Below are 12,470 nucleotides of genomic sequence, written 5' to 3' on the forward strand. Positions count from 1 at the left end.
TTCCTTTATAAATTTACTAAAATGCTCCTCTTGGACAAAGAAAATGCACTTACCTCTGTCAAGATCCCACTCTCCTTCGTATCGATGTAATGTTGAGTCGAGAGCCAATAGCACATTAATAAGGGGCAATGCCATTAAAACCGAGATGCATTCAGAATTGAATTTTATTAATTTCCTGCTACGACACAGGAAGCCGCTGGAGCATACCCGCTGTTTGCAGCGATGGCGAAATAAAGCCTAGATAATTAGCACAGAGATGTTTCTAGTGTGGGAATCATGTCCTAATGTAGTAATTGTTAGTGTCGTGTACGTGTTCCCACTTTGCGCTTATGATTGTGTGTGTTTTTATGTCCTCATTTGATCTGTGTTCATGCTCTGTTCCTTATGTTTATGTGATGTTCTTAGCTTCAGAGACTCATAATGACTTGCGTATGGCTATAAACTGACTGCGGATAGTAGCGTGCAGTACAGCAAGCTTTCCAAGATGGAAGCTTTAGCCACCGGGCGGCTCTAGGGGATTGTAAATTCATCTGTCTTGCTGATTGGTGGATCGAAGGCTGTTGGAGAGGGCCTGGGTGTCCCAGGAAGGAGATCAATATGATTGACCTGGGACTGCGGGCCTGCATCCACCAACAACTCTTTCTCTTTCCTCCTCTCTTCGCCACTCCAATCACATTCTTTGTGAACCATCGGCCTGTTTTTAAACTGCAAAGTCAGGGGTGCGGCCTTTGCGATGGTGCCAGTTGGGAATAAAAATAGCTGCGCCCCGAATGCCTGTGTGCTTTCTTCCCATAAACCCTCAGTTTTTCACCAGTTTGAGCTCAGTGCATTGGTTTGAAAATGATTCCTCTGCATTGGTGCGTTGAACGCAGGCAGATGAGAAGTTTGTTACGGTATCAGAAGCTGGGATGGCTCAGTGGCTTTGTGTGTGTGCTCACAGGAGCTCTGATTCGGAAATGAACGGCAAGACGGGTGGCAGGGGGCCCGTGAACAAAGCCAGTGAAGCCAACAGCAACGGCAACAATCTCAGCATGGTTTCTGAGACGCCCCCGGACTCCCAGAACTACTCACGGGTCAGTACAGCTACTGTAAATTAAGTAGTTGCTAGAACTAGACATTATAAAAATTATTTGTATTATTATTGTTATTAATAGTAGTAGTAGTAGTAGTAGTAGTAGTAGTAGTAGTAATAATAGTAAATATTAATGATATAGTTAATAATAATTTGTAATAATTTGTATTATTATTAAAATTAATTTTGAAATAAAATATTCTTGTATCCATTAATATTATTTAATGGACCTCAGCTAACATAAACTAATGTTTATGAACTAACATTAACAAAGATAAATAAATAAATACTGTAATATTTGCATTTTTCATTATGTTTTATTATTATAATTGATGAATTATTATTATAATATATGAATTTTAAATAAAATATTTTTCTTGTATCTGTGAAGAGTATTTAATGAACTGACAATAAACAGCTGTATCTTTATTAACTAATAAATAATACTATAAAAAAACGTTGTTGTTGTTGTTATTGAATTTTAAAACAAAACAGTTTTCTTTAAAATTATAGATTATCTTGCTCAGTGTTTGAAATTTTAATATTATTTATATACTGTACTATTATTGTATTTGTATTATTTGAATTAGATTTTATATTTATATTTTTTATTTAAATTTTTGTATTTTTTAAATGTGCTTTTGTTGTTTTTATTCATTTTTTTATTTTAGCCTTAATTTATTTGCATTTCAGTATTAATAATGTTTATACTTTAACTTCTTTTCAGTTGGTTATTTCTAATTAGAAATAACATCTAACATTTCTAATTTTATTTTATGTCAGCTGGATTTCAATTACTAAAAACTACAAATATTAAAAATAGTTTTATTTAACAATAACAACACTGGTCTTGCTAAGGTGGATGTCTTTCCTCTGTAATTCATTCCCACTGTCATCTATTACCCCGAATGTGTGTGTGTGTGTGTTTACTGTTAGTGTTATTATGTAAATACTCCTCCCTGACTTTCCCACCAGGGCACACGCACACCCAAGAGAGCCGCCACGTTTGGGAAGCGATCCAACTCCATGCGGCGCAACCCCAACGCTGAGGTGGCCCAGCAGGGTTGGCTTCACAAACAGGTACTATTGCTCATCCTTAAACCTCATCATCATCCACACAAACAAAAAACACATACACAGCCCAAAGCCATCACTCCATAATCCGAACTTAAGCCACTCTCTTTCAAAAACGTCTAGGCACTTAGATGTAATTTCAAGGCCTTGATTTTTTTTCTTCTTCTCATTTTCTGTTATGTAGGCAAGCAGTGGTATGAAACAGTGGAACAAGCGCTGGTTCGTGCTGACAGATCGATGTCTTTTCTACTATAAAGGTAAGTTGTTTATGTAAATGCTGGTTTATGCATAAGTTGTGAATTAGGTTAAACATTTAGTGAGTTCCCAAGAGCTCAGAGTTGTATGATTTTAATGTATTTTTTTCCAAACCAGTTTGTTCTGTAAAACATTTGAATTTACCCCATGGCATTATTTCAGCACACAGGCTGTGTGCTGCCAATAGTGGAGAAGAGAAGTATAAAAGTAGATCTATAATGACAGTCTAGCACAAGCACAAATCCTCTATGAAGGCCTTAGGAAACTATTATCTATGTTGTGTCAATGAAAAATGTACCGTGGTATTATGAAGCACTGTAAATGCATGGTATTTTTTTGAAGAATAATGAAATACCAAGAAAATGCTACAGTACCGTTCAAAAGTTTGGGGTCAATATATTTGTATTCAGCAAGGACACATTAAATTGATTAAAAGTGACAGTAAAGACAATGATACAAAAGATTTGGGTTTCTAATATTCATGTTTCCACAAAAATATTAAGTAGCACAATGGTTTTCAACATTAGTAATAATAAGAAATGTTTCTTGAGCAGCAAATCAACATATGTGACCCTAGAGCACAAAACCAGTCTTAAGTCGCTGGGGTATATTTGTAGCAATAACCAAAAATACATTGTATGGGTCAAAATTATAGATTTTTCTTTTATGCCAAAAATCATTAGGATATTAAGTAAAGATCATGTTCTATGAAGATATTTTGTAAATTTCCTACTGTAAATATATGAAAACTTAATTTTTGATTAGTAATATGCATTGCTAAGGACTTCATTTGGGCAACTTTAAAGGCAATTTTCTCAATATTTAGATTTTTTTGCACCCTCAGATTCCAGATTTTCAAATAGTTGTATCTCGGCTAAATATTGTCCTATCCTAACAAACCATACATCAATGGAAAGCTTATTTATTCAGCAGATGATGCATAAATCTCAATTTCGAACAATTTACCCTTATGACTGGTTTTGTGGTCCAGGGTCACATATGAGAATGATTTCTGAATGATTTTGTGAAGCCGAAATTCAGCTTTGCCGTCACAGGAATAAATGACGTTTTAAAGTATATTGAAATAGAAATCAGTTATTTGAAATTGTAATAATATTTCACAATATTACTGTTTTATAAATAAATAATACTGCAGCCTTTGTGAGCTTAAAAACCATTTAAAAAATCTTACCAACCCCTGGCTTTTGAATGTAAGTGTATATATGAATACTTAGAAAGCACCACAGTACAGCCACTGACATTTTTTCGAAGGGTTATCTTGCACATCAGTAGTTTGTTTATATTTAGTGCTGAAAAAGAGGATTTCATGTTTAGACATGTTTGTTTTGTCACGTCTGTTATCTCTCATGGACACTGTGATGTTGTCTTGACAGCCGCACAGACTGATGTTGTCATGACAGCACTCTTAAGTTCTACATAAACCTGAAGTATCCAGCTTGTGGTTGCCATCCACCCGAGGAATAGTCAAGACATTAGTAATTAAATTTGATTTGCTTTGGGATAATTACATGTTTTTACATGACATTTCAATTTGCTTATACAGTATAATCAGCTTGTTATTGGAAAGATTTTAATGAAGTGTAGCTGGATTCCTCAGGAGTGTGTAATGTTGTAGATCTAAGAAAATAATTTATATGTGACCCTGGACCACAAAACCAGTCATAAGGGTCAATTTTTTGAAATTGAGATTTATACATCGTCTGAAAGCTGAGTAAATAAACGTTCCATTGATGTAATATATTTATGGCAGGAAATTTACAAAATATCTTCATGGAACATGATCTTTACTTAATATCCTAATGATTTTTGGCATAAAAGAAAAATCGATAATTTTGACCCATACAATGTTTTTTTGGCTATTGCTACAAATATACCCAAGCGACTTAAGACTGGTTTTGTTGTCCAGGGTCACATATTAAGATTAAAATATTTTAAAAGTTTAGATAATGTTTTATGTTTTTGAGATACGGTATAAGTTCTAATAAAATGAAAAAAGAAAAAAAAACTGAATTCCCTGAAAACTGTAAAAATAGCTAACATACTATTTTAGCAATTCAGTTTCTATTCTATAGCAATTCAGTTTGTTTAGGTATCCTTGATTTGACATAGCAACATTTGCTCTACCTGTCATGTGAGTTTTGGATGAAATTTTCCACTGTTTATCTGTTTGTCTGGCCAGTGGAAGACATTTTTATTTTTTGCAATTCAGTTTGGTGCAGAAATGACACACTTCACCTTTAAGTGTGAAGTAAATTAGTGGAGAATAGTTCCCACACTATCCAAACACATCCATCACACGCTCTCGTCTGTGATCTGTCTGATGGGAATACATGACCGTCTCCTTTAGACTAGCCGCAAAGGTCAGTCACAGCTCATGCATGGAGAATCAACATTATCCAGAGGCACTGTGGGATAGAGGAAGGTGTTAGGATAGTTGGTATGCAGCTTCGTCCAGATGTTCCTTCATGTTCTTCTCTCATTTGAATCCCAGTGTTCGGTTCTGCTCAGTTCTTCAGACACTGGCCACATCTGGGGTTTTAGACCTTTCAGACTTGATTTATATTCCAGGAGCACAAACATTATGTCCATGCTTTATATATTTATTCATATATATGTGCGTGTGTGTGTGTGTGTGTGTGCTTATTTGAAAACATGCAGGGTCCGTAATAGTTAATGCCATCAGGAAATGCCCTGATGGGAAGTAAATATGGTCAGCGTATTGAAGAATGAATGGTGTTGTGAAATATTATCTTACTAATAATTCCTGAGAAGGATGAATTCTTTGACAAGAATGTCAAATATTCTATTTTGGGTTTGCAAGATACTGGAACACTTCACACCTTTCTGTCACCCAAGCCCCGCCTATGCTTTTTGTGGTTAAATTTAGACTCCATAGGCAGATAGCATGCTCTTGGAAAGGAGTGGGTTTGCACTGGGCATGTCAGTACATGAGAGGTTGCCCCGCAGGTGTGGATGATGCACGTCAGCTGACAGCATGTCCAGCACATGTCCCGCCCCTTCTCTGCAGCCACAGTCAGTGTAATGTCAACAGCAGTACGCTAGATCACTGGCTTTCAGTGGATTCCTTTCCACCCTTCTTCTTTTAAGTTTGTTAAGCATGAATTTTGAATTAGGTATATTTTTCTTACCACACTGGTAAATACTGTAGTTTTCTTAATGCACGAAATCCACAAACCTCACAAATTTTAAACATTTTGTTTAAAAAAACATCTAATTTGCCAAATTATGCTACTTTTATGCTACTTTTGCATGTTTTTTGAAGCTTGGAACTTCATTTTCCAATCATTGTTATTGCACGGAAAAGAATAACAACATTCTTTCTCCTGTTATATTCTGTGAAAAAAAAGGTTAAAGTTTCCTTTCAAAGTCTTTGGAAGGAAAGAGGATGAGTAAATGACAGAATTTAAATTTTTTTAATGAATTATTCCTTATTCTATAGTTCTTAATTAAATTTTGTTGTTTGTACATTTATCTTCAGAATGTTTAGACATTTTTATTTGAAAAAGAAAAGAACAGAAATACAAAAAAAAAAATTTATAAAAAATTCGGTGGGCTTTTCTTTCCTTCTTTTTTCTTTCTTTTTTTTTTATCTGCATATATTCCTCTGTGTCCCTCCCTCATTACTGAAAGTAGCACTGTACTTTATGTTTGTATCCTGTTTTCTGTTCCTCATTTCCTTAAGTGATTTAAAATCCACATACTCCACCGTCTGGGAATATCATTCAGTGATTTGTCTTCATATTTGCTTAAAAAGGTGTAACTAGTCCATCATATAGAAGAATATAAATCAAAACATTAAGTTATGTAATCACAAGGTTTTTTTTTTCATCTTGTTACGTAATCTTATGACAATACTCTTGTCTGTGATTCATTGCGCATTGTTTAAAAAGCTAACAACACTGATGGCACTACTATTCAGTCACGTAGTTTTGGTTTTCGATCCAATGACTGTATTTGTGTGTACTTATGTGTGCGCACCTGACCATAGTTGACAGTGATACTCTCTGAGGTAATGCAAATATGAGAAACTGTGTTCTCAGAGTCTCCCAACGTCTCCAAGCATGTCAGACTTCCTGTAAAACTCACTCTTCGCTTGCTCTTGGTGTTGTTCTTAGCGTGTTCTCAGTTTTCAGAGACTGGCTTCTTGTTCCTGTGCATCTGTATTCTTGCATGCCGTATCAGAAACAAACTAGTTTTGTGAGATTATGACCGCCAATCACCCATGTAAAAACAGTGAGGTTATCTTGGTTTTTGAGCACTATGTTTGCTCAGAAGCATCATGCTAGTTGAAAGTGTTGAAGCACGTATCCCTTTAGATTATCAGCCAAAACGGATTTTAAATGCAAATCGTTTTAAAATGTTAATTTTTGTACTTACTATATGTTGCATGTCTGTTTTTGCCAAAAAAAAAATAAATAAAACGTTTTCTAATGGAATGCAAATATACCCTACAGTGAATAGAACACAAAAGAAGATACTTTCATAAATTTTGTCCAAACAATGTAAGTCATTTTGACCCATTGTTGTTTTGGACCCCATTCACTTTCATTGAATATGGACAAACACATTCTGTCTGTCTGTTCAAAATATCTTCTTTTGTGGTCTGCAGAAGAGAGTAAGTCTTCTACGTTTGGAACAACATGAGGATGAGTAAATTATGACATAATTATCATTTTTGGATGACCTGTAATCTCTTGAGTATTTGAGTAATTTAAACCATTTCCATGCCCAAACAAAAACTGTACCATAAGACCAACACGTCTTACACTACCAAAGATGTTTTTAAAACATCTTCAAAAAAAAAATGCTTTGAAGATCACTCCTATCCTTGAAGACCTCCTCACTCCAATGCGGAGTCTTGCAGGCCTGTGTTATGTGCAGTGGTGCTTCCTTCTTTGAACTACTACCGTGCTGTCTTCATGCAAGCTTCTCCCCTTGGCAGGATTCCCATGCATTTGATCTTAGGTATTCTGAAGGGAGTGTAGCGGCCTCCCGGCTCTGCTCAAACGTGTGTCATGGGGTTTCTTTGGACTAGAATAAGAAAAAAAAAAACAACAACTGTAAAGTCTGTCGTCTTCATCCACAAAGCACATGTAGGATGAGGCTGTCAACACACCAACATCTGTAATCCTTGCATGTGGATACTGCACGTTTATGAGTGTGCGTCCTAATCAGAATTTGGGGATTGATTTGGCCTTGCTGATCATGTGAGCAAATCTTGCTTTCTCATTAATCTCATTAATGCTTATTTGTTGTGGAAATTTGAGAGCCATTAGAGCTCCATTACCATATCACATTAGATCATAAACTGTTCCCAGCTCAGGCTGCAATTTAATCATAAACTTGAAGAACATCTGTTTATGCATCTACCCTGAGGAGATCTACAGTGATGGTTCTTGGCTGGATCAAACTTTCTGTGTGCAGCAAAGCAGGTTTAATTATATTGGTGAGTGCAGCAAGTAAGGCCTGTGGGGCTACGGCTGAGTGAGTGAGGAAATGGGCTGGTTTCTAGAATTATTCCTGTTTTTGACCTCAGTGTCTGTTGAAATCAGAAAAATCTTAGATGCAGCACTAAAAGGTCTTTTTAGAGTCAAAGTGATGTACAGGTTTGAGTATCCCAACAAACGTAATGTCATCTCACTTGTATTGTAATACATTTTGCAAGTACTGTACACAAAGGTCATTGTACATTCAAAAACATAACTGCATACAGTTGAACAACATTACATTAATTAAGAGTCGATGTTAATAGCATGTGTTAGTAACACACTCCAGGAACACCAGGAAGTTTCTTTCCTTCCTCGATTGAATGGCTCACTGGGATGAGAGGGTCAATTACTTAAAAGTCACAATCAGCAACAGCCAGTAGATGGCTGTATCCCATACGTCTCCACAGCTGCCCTTAATATCTTGGCGATGGCGCAACAACCTACGTCCTCTTATCACCCCGGATTCATCTACCTAACTGTGCTGTGTTTGAGAATGTGTGACAGAGCAATTTAATGCCTCAATTGGTATTCTGAACACAGGGAGACGATGAAAAATGGCCCACTGTTGTCATCGCTGCAGATATCAGAGCCGTATGCCAAGTATGAGGAAGAGAGGGTAACAGAAAAAATGAAACTTCGATGAAATGATTGTTAAATGTGAAAATAGATTTGGGGTTATGATTAGCAGTGTATGTCGACAAATATCAGTTGCTCAGTAACAGATCGATTTTCCCTCTGAGACACCAGTCTTAATGTGCAGACAAATTAATGAAATCTTAACGAAATTTTGCGAGCATAAAGGTCCATTGTCAATAGCGATCTGTTGGCCATCGTGGCAAATTCGAGTAGCCAACTTGAACCCGTTGAGAAATCTGTGAGATTGTGGGGATTCCAATAAAAAATGACTGAATTTTGCATACAAAAAGTTGATGAACCGTGGTAAATGTGACATCTTTTGTCAAGTGACATCTTTTGTTTATATGTATATTTATTTATATCTTTTGTTTATAAATAGAAAATAGAAAATAAAATAGAAAATAATTACATTATTGCCTCAGCTTTTGTATTGACATGTACCTGTTATTATGGAGTGAGTGATTGTGCGTGTGATTGATATGTCAGCCTGTATGTTATGTAATAGTTCTACTGTAAAATGACCCATCAAAGAAAATATGTAAAAGATTAGACAGTTCAGATTAAGAAGATAAAAATCTGTATTTTTACCTTGTTATCCAGTGAACACATCTAAAAATCTTTAACAGATAAATTAAAACAGATAAATGTATATATATAATAATATAAAATTGAGCAAAAGACTTGAATATGTCTTTAAGAATGTTTTTTTGGTTTATTTTATTTTATTTATTTTCTTGTTTTAAACAAAGTTTATGCTTAAAACAAAAGAAAATATTATGCCAACAGGGTAAGTAAAAAAATAAAATAAAGTTAATTCTATATTTATTTTCTGAAGCATGTTTAATCATCTAATGCAATTGTACTTGTCAGGTAGATTTATCTTGTGGAAATCAAGATGAGAATGCTGGGTTTTTGCAGTGTAGGGGGCGAATAAGCATAGTCAGGTTAGATTTTATGCAGACAGCTAGTCTGTAACCACATTTCTAAGATTGGGGGACTAAGCATAATAAATCAGCCATCGAAAAAACTCATATCTGTTGACCACAAGTCTGAATATGGGGAGTGACATTCCTTGTCAATGTCTGTACTGATTACAGCCCTGACATAAAGGTTTGGATTGTGTTTTTTATTACCTTCCTTTATGCAATGTTCATTTCATTGTGTTTTCAAGCATATTTTGTTGTGGGGATAAAAGAAATAGGTTTCCATGTCAATATATGTTTCTTACACAGGATTGTTTTTACCTAGGCTTTTGTTGACAGAATAATAGGCTCTGATTGGTTGTTCAGTGCAGGTACAGCTGGTCGAGAGCCAGAATTCCTGCAGCACTGAGTCACTGAGGGATGAAAGCTATCTTTTGCCCTCTCTCTCTCTCTCTCTCTCTCTCTCTCTCTCGCTCTACCCACATCTATACAGCACAAACACAACCTGCTCCACCCCTCGTTTCCCTCCGTCCCTCCCTGTCTCTCATTCACACACAAACACACACACACACACAGTGCTGTCAGAACACACGCGCGGGTGGGTTCACTGCATTTCCCCGGCAGCAGCTGTCAGCACAGGAGAACGAGAATGTGAACGCTGGATCTCCGTTGCCCTCCTCGCTTCTGCTCATGCTGAAAATTTAATGATGTGCTCCATTATTTAACCAGCCCGAGCTCTACTCTCCCAGGCTGTGCGCCGCTTCTCGCTTCAGTGTCATTAGCGCTACGCTGAGATAAAAATGGATATCTATTATGGGATTCACCTTCAGTTTACCTGCTTTTCCAGTACCACTGCCTATCATCACCAGTATAGCAGCACACAACAGGAAGTTGGACTTTTCTGATTTAGGACGGAATTATCACCTAATTTTAGAATCAGCTTTTTAAAATCTAGGTTGGAATACAGATGTTTTGTTTTTATTTTTCATTGTTGGATTTTCTTTTTACTTTAGGATTAATGCTTATTTCTTTTCCTTTTTCAATGTTTATTCCATTCAGACGAGAAGGAAGAAGTAGTCTTGGGCAGCCTTCCTCTTCTCAGCTTCAAGATTGGACCAGTCCAGGCATCAGACAACATCAACCGCAAGTTTGCCTTTAAGGTTGGTGATCTCCGTGTATTTTTGGTAACTGTTTCGAATGCTGTCAGGAACAAGGCATGGGCGGGGTGACAGGTAAACATGATATTTGGTGTCAGTGTAGGTCATATGGTCATAGGAAACCGCAAACTGTGTGTCTGAATTAATCATGATTCAATGACCACGTATCTGTTTTTAGTCAAAACAACTGAATCCATATTTACCCTGATTGAGCACCCACACATGCAGTGGACTTTGCATCTTTGCATGCGTTCCCGAGTGTGTTTGCACACCATGTGCCAGAAAGACAAACATAATGTCAGATTATATTTTCATCAGGATGCCAGGCAGCTGGGTTTGAGTACATAGACCTTTAGAGCAAGCATACAGTGGGTACGGAAAGTATTCAGACCCCCTTAAATTTTTCACTCTTTGTTATATTGCAGCCATTTGCTAAAATCATTTAAGTTAATTTTTTTTCCTCATTAATGTACACACAGCACCCCATATTGACAGAAAAACACAGAATTGTTGACATTTTTGCAAATTTATTAAAAAAGAAAAACTGAAAAATGCTCAGTATTTAGTAGAAGCACCCATTTGATCTAATAAACATTTAAGGGGGTCTGAATACTTTCCGTACCCACTGTATATGAGAGATCACAAGTATACTGTGATTTCTGAGTAGATATGCTTCTGGTTGCGCACTGAGAGTACGTTGTTGTGGTGAGTTATCATAATTTAGAAAATAAAGTTATGCTTCACCTGTTTGTGAGGCTGTATTAGATTAGACAGGGTGCATGCTGGGTAGCATCTGAGGATGTGTATTGAACTGTGTTTATAGTTAAAACACGACTGTAGGTGTGCTCGTTTCACGAGAAAGGGAGACCATTATGTGTTTGGTAACTGTGTTTATGTCTCTTTCCTCCGGCTCTGTGGGGCCCCTAAGGGCTGGGCTAGAGATGCTCAAGAATCTGATGTCATGTCTCTGCAGGTCTTGTTAGGTTTCTAGTAAAACTGCTTTTTTTTTTTATATATAGCACCTGGCTTTTAAACTGACCAATAGAAAAGACGTATGCACGACGAGCCACAGCTGAGGTGTTGGTGACCTGACTACTTTTTAAAAAATCAGGTGGAATAAGCTTTGCTTCTGTCAGAGCAGTGTAAATATGTAGTTATTTAGAATTTACTCATTTGAATATTTGGTTATATTTAGAATATTTAAGATAATTTTGAATATTCAGGTGTACTCATATACATTTTTGTTTAGTTTAATATTTAATATTTTATCTATGCTTTTTAATTACACTTATATTTTAAACATAATTTTGTGATTATTTGACTTATTTTATTAATATTATTCATATACACTACAGTTCAAAAGTTTAGGGTCGATATGATTTATTTAATGATTTTGAAAAGAAGTCTCTTGCACTCAGCAAGGCTGCATTTATTTGATCAAAAATACAGTAAAAACAGTGATATTGTGAAATAGTATTCAAATTTAAATAAGTTAAATAACTGGTTTATATTTTAAAATTATTATAACATTTTATTATTATAAATGTTAAAAACAGTTTGCTTAAAGGGGTGGTTGACTGGGTTTTTTCTAGGCTTGATTGTGTTTATGGGGTGCAGTCTAACATGTGTTCATGCTTCTTTTTTTAAAAAACGCATTATTTTTCACATAATTTACCTTTATGCCACACCGATCTGTCCCTTCTCTAACAAATGCCTCGATTATTTCCTGTTTTTATGAAGCCCCTCCCTCAGAAATACACGATGGGCTCTGATTGGTTAGCTAGCCCAGTGTGTTGTGATTGGCTAAACCGCCTCTAGCACG

General features: G+C 36.0%; 1 protein-coding gene across 11 annotated transcripts in view; it reads left to right on the forward strand.

The window, feature by feature from the left end:
* LOC107739264 (pleckstrin homology domain-containing family A member 6-like) overlaps positions 1–12,470 on the forward strand; it is a 97,341-nt gene that overhangs the window by 40,628 nt on the left and 44,243 nt on the right. For 10 of the 11 annotated variants that reach the window (XR_001639980.1, XM_016551303.1, XM_016551299.1 and 7 more), the window contains exons 3-6: positions 941–1,073; positions 2,048–2,152; positions 2,331–2,403; positions 10,551–10,651. Coding sequence is in view for 9 of the 11 variants with exons in the window: in XM_016551299.1 (XP_016406785.1) it covers positions 941–1,073; positions 2,048–2,152; positions 2,331–2,403; positions 10,551–10,651 (412 nt within the window). In the remaining 2 variants the exon portion in view is untranslated. Of the gene's footprint in view, positions 1–940; positions 1,074–2,047; positions 2,153–2,330; positions 2,404–10,550; positions 10,652–11,276; positions 11,354–12,470 lie in introns of those variants that run through there. The other variant, XM_016551306.1, reaches the window with a different exon arrangement.

The sequence above is a fragment of the Sinocyclocheilus rhinocerous genome, unplaced genomic scaffold (assembly GCF_001515625.1).
Source record: "Sinocyclocheilus rhinocerous isolate Xijiao unplaced genomic scaffold, SAMN03320098_v1.1 scaffold14, whole genome shotgun sequence".
NCBI classification, from domain to species: domain Eukaryota; kingdom Metazoa; phylum Chordata; class Actinopteri; order Cypriniformes; family Cyprinidae; genus Sinocyclocheilus; species Sinocyclocheilus rhinocerous.